Below are 7,627 nucleotides of genomic sequence, written 5' to 3'. Positions count from 1 at the left end.
TTATGGGAAAACTCAGGAGTAGCTCTGGATACGTGAAAAAAGGTTCAGCAGACTTACACAGAAGCATTTAATGAAAACTTGATTGAGGAGAATTACGATTATCCCAACTGTAGTCTGTATATCTTCTGTTAAAGCTGTCAAGTTTGGGTTTTGTGAGGCTATTGATGGCGCCATAACTTATTGCATAGTTTATGTGATAATGTCATTTCAATTTGTTCTGTTGTAAAAAATGAACCAATCTGAGTAAAATGGGTGCAGTCTGTCTGTTAGTTTGGACCCATTCATCTCAGTGTTGCAGATCCAGTCCAAAAATCTGACATTTTCAGACTACAGTTTTCCATTTTAAATTTAGAACATATGCATTTTTTGAAAATCAAAACATTTATTAATTTATATACACACAATTTTTTTTATAATACAACCACGGAATAAGTGAATATTCCGCTGATCAAATTGGAGACGTTAGAAATTCCAATGAAAATAGACTTGGCAAATGAATCAAGACGTACATTAAACATGTCTCACTGAAGAGAGCAAAAAGTGCAGCAGATGCAGAAACTATAACTTTCCGCAAATTAATACATTAAGTCATACTTTCATCTCGATTTTCACATTGTTTTTGCTCGTTGAGGTTTGACTGGAGCTCTTAATTACACTATCTTCTCGCGCTGCCTTCTGCAATGGTTTAATAAATGGTTAAATGGTTTAAAACTATCTGGAGAATTAGCACCACCAACTTTTTATGCAAATATTTGCTTTTCAGTAGCGGATGAAAATGCACATTATTTCAAATTTGGCTGATTTCTTCGTATTTGGTTAACATTTGAGCAAAATTTGGATAGGCAGTATTTCCATTTTAAAACATGGGGATGCAATTGAAATGTGGACATTATACATGTTGGGTGGAAATGTTCTTTTGCTTTAAATATTGGTGCTCACCTTATATATCCTATTTATTTAAGTGTTTTTTAGTTAACAAATATGATCATAAAAATCAGAGACAATTACCTATTTGCTTAATGGGTGCAGTCATTTAATACTGTTGTGTTGGAAGTTGCTTAAAGGCTACTGTTGATGTAAATCAGCATCAATGTTATGATTTTGATGATCATATTACAGAAAAGTAAATAAAGTAGCAGACTTCAGTTGTGACATTGAATACTACTGTCTGGACATTGAATGCTACCGTCTGAAACATTTCTTGGTACCAAATAAAACTACATGTGAACAGGTAATTGTGGTGTGGGGATTTGCATCACATACAGATAAGGTAAATGTTAAACCACTACTAAGGTCAATACAATCATAGTTGTTATATTAGCTACTACTGCCAAGCAAAGCAGTAATTTGAAAATCATACATTGAAATGATATAATTTTCTGGCATTTTGAAACTTTGATGTAAAACTCAAGGGGTGTACAAACCATTTCTCTTTATACTATAGGCCTACGTAAAGTCACTCTTAGGCACTTCTATTGATTCCTTAATTCCTGAAATTTTCAAGTTGATTCAGGGTTTAATATAAACTACAAAGCCACTACAGATGAAGCCATCTAAAATTTCCACTCCCTTTGTGCTGGAGCCCCGGCAGATCCGTGACAGGTCCCTGGCAAGGCCGTGGCTGGAAAAACAATCCCCCGCAATGATGTAGTGAGTCCGGAGCCGACCGTTATTGCCCGTAAACACTGTGTGAAAAACCAGTTGCAATGGTTTATCTATCCACCAGAGGGAGAAGTGATTTGGATGCTGATTCCGTTAGCAGGCCTGAGAAATCAGCTTTCTAACCCCCCCCCATAGATCAATGCTACTGTACCAAAAGACCATATAGTATATACCTAAAAAGAAGTATTTACAGTAAACCAAGTAAAGTATTGTAACGTGAATATACAACAATGGTTGTATTAGCCGCTACAGAGCTTCGGGATAGTGGCACCTGCAAACCGGGTACAGGCACTGCCAGCTGGAAGCCTTTTTAGGGGACATGAAAGTAAAATTAAGCTTGAAAAAGGGAGCATCATGCAGCGCTGACAGTTAAATTGAGGCACCAAAACAACTCTTTAGACTACGGAGGAAAATTAAGGATAATAACATTGTTGTCGATGCTGAAGTTGGCATCTGATTCGCAGCTTCCAATTCGGCAGTTAAAGGGAAATTTAAGGAAAACTTAAAGCTGAAGTTAGCTTCCGATTGACCACATTGGTCCGGGTCCGTGTCCAAAACCACCATACCTAGACTTGACAAATCTGGGCTAAACTAACCCAGAGAGGCTAAAGAGTCTTAAAAACACAGTTTTACATTTGTGAAAGCTTTATTCTATTATGTGAAAAAGAGATTTTACTGTTCTTTTCATATGTAGACCACAATGGACCAGGTCCAGATTAAGAACCACCATATGTAATCAAATCTGGACTAAATTACCCCAAAGAGGCTAAAGAGTCTTAGGTACAGTGGTTTTGGAACTGGACCTGGTCCAATGTGGTCTACATATAAAAAAAGAAAAAATCTCCCTTTATTGCATTTTCACAAATAGCACAAAGCCTTCACAAACCTGAACTTGTGTTTTTAATGGTCTTTAGCCTCTCTAGGATAAATGAGTCTTAATTTGACAAGTCTAGGTACATTTTGCGAATCGGATGCCAACTTCAAGTTTGTGTTTTACAACCTAGACTATTAATATTGATTAATATCAAGGGGGTAAGCCTCTCCTCTTTAAGAGTAGCTTGCATGGCTCTGTCTGTTACCTGTCTGGTTTTTGGCATGATGGCGCCGGCGTGGCTGGTTCGCCGCTTGGCTCTCCTGACTGTTACGAGTTTTATACTGTTTTTATTGAGTATCATCAAGACCACTGACTCTCTGCGGACGTATGATCGTACAGAGCTCTTACATATCAAAGTTTTGCTGGATTCATGTGCTGAATATAACAATAATGGATCTTCAAAGTCGCGTCCCTCTTACCTGGCCGACATACCAGAGCACCTGCTCCGCCTGAAGGCCCTGCTTCCTAGGAAACGCCGGCGCAGAGGAGTGCGCAGCGGCAGGCTAGTCAGGCTGAAATCCTGGCTAGCACTCTCTCCTGATTTGGCGTTGTCCCATGCAGGTATCCCTCAAGAATATGACGCTTGTTTTTACCGGCTGATATCTCGGCGCATCTTTGCTCCTGCTGGCAGCTTTTTGGTCCCTGTTGTCGGTCAACTGGATGAGTGTCTTGCTGTGCGCCATTGCCGACCTCGGCTACGTGGAGTGAACCCAGGCCATCTCCAGCCGTTAAGACGGGTAGCTTCGGCAGCCAACCTCGTCCAGGCTTCAACTAGGTGTGCGCTTGTGAATGCAAGATCCGTGATGAATAAGTCGTTTATTCTGAAGGACTTCTTCGATGCGCATTCATTGGATTTATTCTTTATTACGGAAACATGGATTAATCTGGGTGAGTCCACTGCCTTTTCGGAACTTCGGTAAAGTTAGAAAGACATTCGCAGATTCGAACTTCCGGGATCAATAACTCTGAATCGAAATGTTTTTAAATCACAAACTACTTATCTTTCCTTTCGTAGTAAGGTTAACAACGACCTACAAACTCATTTTCATCCAAAAAAACCGTCCTTGAATCTGGAGAAATAACATTGTTCTCTACGAGCAGCCGGTGGAGAGACGGCAGCGAGACGAGGGCTAGGGACCGTCTACAAATTAAAACACCGACTAGAGATACCACAAAAATATTCATTAATTTACTTATTAAATAAGGTAGTGCCTCCATACTTACCTCGATTATTACTTGTGTACTGGTAGTTGTACTACAACAGTTATTTATCAAAAATAACCAAAAACACAATTTTGTTGAATTTATTTTGCATAAATCATTCAATAGTTATTATAGAAATGATGATTCAGGTCTCTTAAAGGGCTAGACACATAAAAGGACCCTGCTGGTTATACTACAGCACTTATTTATCAAAAATATCCATATTTGTAATTTTGCATAATTTATTTTGCATAAATCATTCAATAGTTCTTATAGAAATGATGATTCAGGTCTGTTAAAGGGCTAGATACATAGAAGAACCCCTGCTGGTTATACTACAGCAGTTATTTCTCAAAAATATCCATATTTATAATTTTGGTGAATTTATTTTGCATAAATCTTTCAATAGTTATTATAGAAATGATGATTCAGGTCTGTTAAGGGCTAGACACATAGAAGGACCCCTGCTGGTTATATTACAGCACTTATTTATCAAAAATACCACAAAACCTAATTTTGGTGAATTTATTTGGCATAAATCATTCAATAGTTCTTATAGAAATGATGATTCAGGTCTCTTAAAGGGCTAGACACATAAAAGGACCCCTGCTGGTTATACTACAGCAGTTATTTATCAAAAATACCACAAAACCTTATTTTGGTGAATTTATTTGGCATAAATCATTCAATAGTTATTATAGAAATGATGATTCAGGTCTGTTAAAGCGCTAGACACATAGAAGGACCCTGCTGGTTATACTACAGCAGTTATTTCTCAAAAATATCCATATTTGTAATTTTGCATAATTTATTTTGCATAAATCATTCAATAGTTATTATAGAAATGATGATTCAGGTCTGTTAAAGGGCTAGACACATAGAAGGACCCCTGCTGGTTATACTACAACAGTTATTTCTCAAAAATATCCTATTTATAATTTTGGTGAATTTATTTTGCATAAATCATTCAATAGTTATTATAGAAATGATGATTCAGGTCTGTTAAAGGGCTAGACACATAAAAGGACCCGTGCTGGTTATACTACAACAGTTATTTATCAAAAATACCCATATTTGTAATTTTGCCTAATTTATTTTGCATAGATCTTTCAATAGTTATTATAGAAATGATGATTCAGGTCTGTTAAAGGGCTAGACACATAGAAGGACCCCTGCTGGTTATACTACAGCAGTTATTTCTCCAAATAACCCAAAACCTAATTTTGGTGAATTTATTTGGCATAAATCTTTCAATAGTTATTATAGAAATGATGATTCAGGTCTCTTAAAGGGCTAGACACATAGAAGGACCCCTGCTGGTTATACTACAGCAGTTATTTCTCAAAAATAACAATATTTCTAATTTTGGTGAATTTATTTGGCATAAATCTTTCAATAGTTAATATAGAAATGATGATTCAGGTCTGTTAAAGGGCTAGACACATAGAAGGACCCCTGCTGGTTATACTACAGCAGTTATTTCTCCAAAATATCCATATTTGTAATTTTTGTGAATTTATTTTGCATAAATCATTCAATAGTTATTATAGAAATGATGATTCAGGTCTGTTAAAGGGCTAGACACATAGAAGGACCCCTGCTGGTTATACTACAGCAGTTATTTCTCAAAAATATCCATATTTGTAATTTTGGTGAATTTCTTTTGCATAAATCATTCAATAGATATTATAGAAATTATGATTCAGGTCTGTTAAAGGGCTAGACACATAGAAGGACCCCTGCTGGTTATACTACAGCAGTTATTTCTCAAAAATATCCATATTTGTAATTTTGGTGAATTTCTTTTGCATAAATCATTCAATAGATATTATAGAAATTATGATTCAGGTCTGTTAAAGGGCTAGACACATAGAGGACCCCTGCTGGTTATACTACAGCAGTTATTTCTCCAAAATATCCATATTTGTAATTTTTGTGAATTTATTTTGCATAAATCATTCAATAGTTATTATAGAAATGATGATTCAGGTCTGTTAAAGGGCTAGACACATAGAAGGACCCCTGCTGGTTATACTACAGCAGTTATTTCTCAAAATAACCAAAAATATAATTTTGGTGAATTTATTTGGCATAAATCATTCAATAGTTCTTATAGAAATGATGATTCAGGTCTGTTAAAGGGCTAGACATAGAGGTGGACCCCTGTTGGTAATACTACAGCAGTTATTTCTCAAAAATATCCATATTTGTAATTTTGGTGAATTTATTTTGCATAAATCATTCAATAGATATTATAGAAATTATGATTCAGGTCTGTTAAAGGCTAGACACATAGAAGGACCCCTGCTGGTTATACTACAGCAGTTATTTCTCAAAAATATCCATATTTGTAATTTTGGTGAATTTATTTTGCATAAATCTTTCAATAGTTAATATAGAAATGATGATTCAGGTCTGTTAAAGGGCTAGACACATAGAAGGACCCCTGCTGGTTATACTACAGCAGTTATTTCTCCAAAATATCCATATTTTTAATTTTTGTGAATTTATTTTGCATAAATCATTCAATAGTTCTTATAGAAATGATGATTCAGGTCTGTTAAAGGGCTAGACACATAGAAGGACCCCTGCTGGTTATACTACAGCAGTTATTTCTCAAAAATAACCCAAAACCTAATTTTGGTGAATTTATTTTGCATAAATCAGTCAATAGTTATTATAGAAATGATGATTCATGGCTCTAATAGACAAATAGAAGGCCCCCTACTGGTTGTTCTTTAACATTGTTTTTTAAAAATAGGCACTTGACCATTACCTTCTACCTGCAGTGATCACACTTTAGATCATGTCAGTACATGTCCACTCCCTTTTAACCAATGAAATGAAGAGTGCAAGAGGTCACAATGTCACCAGCCAATCAAGAGCAACCTTTCAATTGTGTTATTTAGTGATTTTCGTCAGTAATCACATTATTTTAGTCTTACTGCAAAACCTCTGATGGGATCATCCAGATTTTGTAATTTACTTGAAGATTTGCCACCTTTCCTGTCCCATGGAGATATGTAAGTAATCATTTAATTGTATCATCTTTTCTTTCTCGTTAGTAACTCTTAGAACTTTGTTTTTTTTTCTTCTAAAAATAATATCTTGGAATTGTTTAGATTGTCTTTATTGATAGGACAGAGTAAGTAAGAAAAATTGGAGAGAATAAAGCTTTTATTGCCTTAATGTATAGGATGGATTAAAGTGGGAGATAGAGAGCATGCAGAAAATGTCCTTTAGGTCTGACAATTATGCAACAAGGACTGAGTCTCTGTGTCTATAAAAATGAGTGTGTTATTTTTGTTGTTATATTTACCCGCTGTAGAAATTGGGTAATTAGTTTTTTACGTGTTCTGAGGTCCTTAAAACGTCTTGTAACAGAATACATTTTATATAACTGTAATGCTAAGACAGGTGAAGATGATTTTTTAAGCCAAATTGTAACCATTACTTATAATCCTTGACCCAAAAGAAGCCATTTCATTGTAGTGAGTCAATTTGTCAAAAATTGGTCTTACTGTACATATTGACCTATTGTGACCTTGAGGATAATCACAGCCTCATTAAACGTTAGAAGCACAATCTACAGACATATAGCATTCAGAGAGTGTATTGTTTGCCTTGGAGAATAAGAGTGTTCGGGGATGGTTCTGTCAAGTATTTGATGTAGGGGTGTCTATTTAGCTCAACTGGTTGAGCGTGTGCCCCCATGTACAGAGGTTCAGTTCTTGTAGCAGCTGTGGGTTCAATTCCAACCTGCATCGCTTTGCTAGAAATGTCATTCCCACTCTCTCGCTGCTTTCATTTATTCAGCTGTTAAATAAAATGTGAAAATGCACAAAATATAATTAGTGAAATACAAAAAATATTTCATACAAAATTAGA

General features: G+C 35.7%; 1 protein-coding gene across 1 annotated transcript; it reads left to right on the top strand.

The window, feature by feature from the left end:
- Positions 1-2,760: 2,760 nt before the first annotated feature.
- Positions 2,761-3,425, top strand: LOC116678744 (uncharacterized; the record flags this gene model as incomplete). The annotated part of the gene is given in 1 exon segment (XM_032508489.1): positions 2,761-3,425. A coding segment is annotated over 1 exon segment (665 nt), but the record flags the coding sequence as incomplete, so codon positions are not given.
- Between the last annotated feature and the right edge of the window lie 4,202 nt (positions 3,426-7,627).

The sequence above is a fragment of the Etheostoma spectabile genome, unplaced genomic scaffold (assembly GCF_008692095.1).
Source record: "Etheostoma spectabile isolate EspeVRDwgs_2016 unplaced genomic scaffold, UIUC_Espe_1.0 scaffold00008011, whole genome shotgun sequence".
Lineage (NCBI taxonomy): Eukaryota > Metazoa > Chordata > Actinopteri > Perciformes > Percidae > Etheostoma > Etheostoma spectabile.
This window is presented reverse-complemented; position numbering and strand designations above follow the sequence as displayed.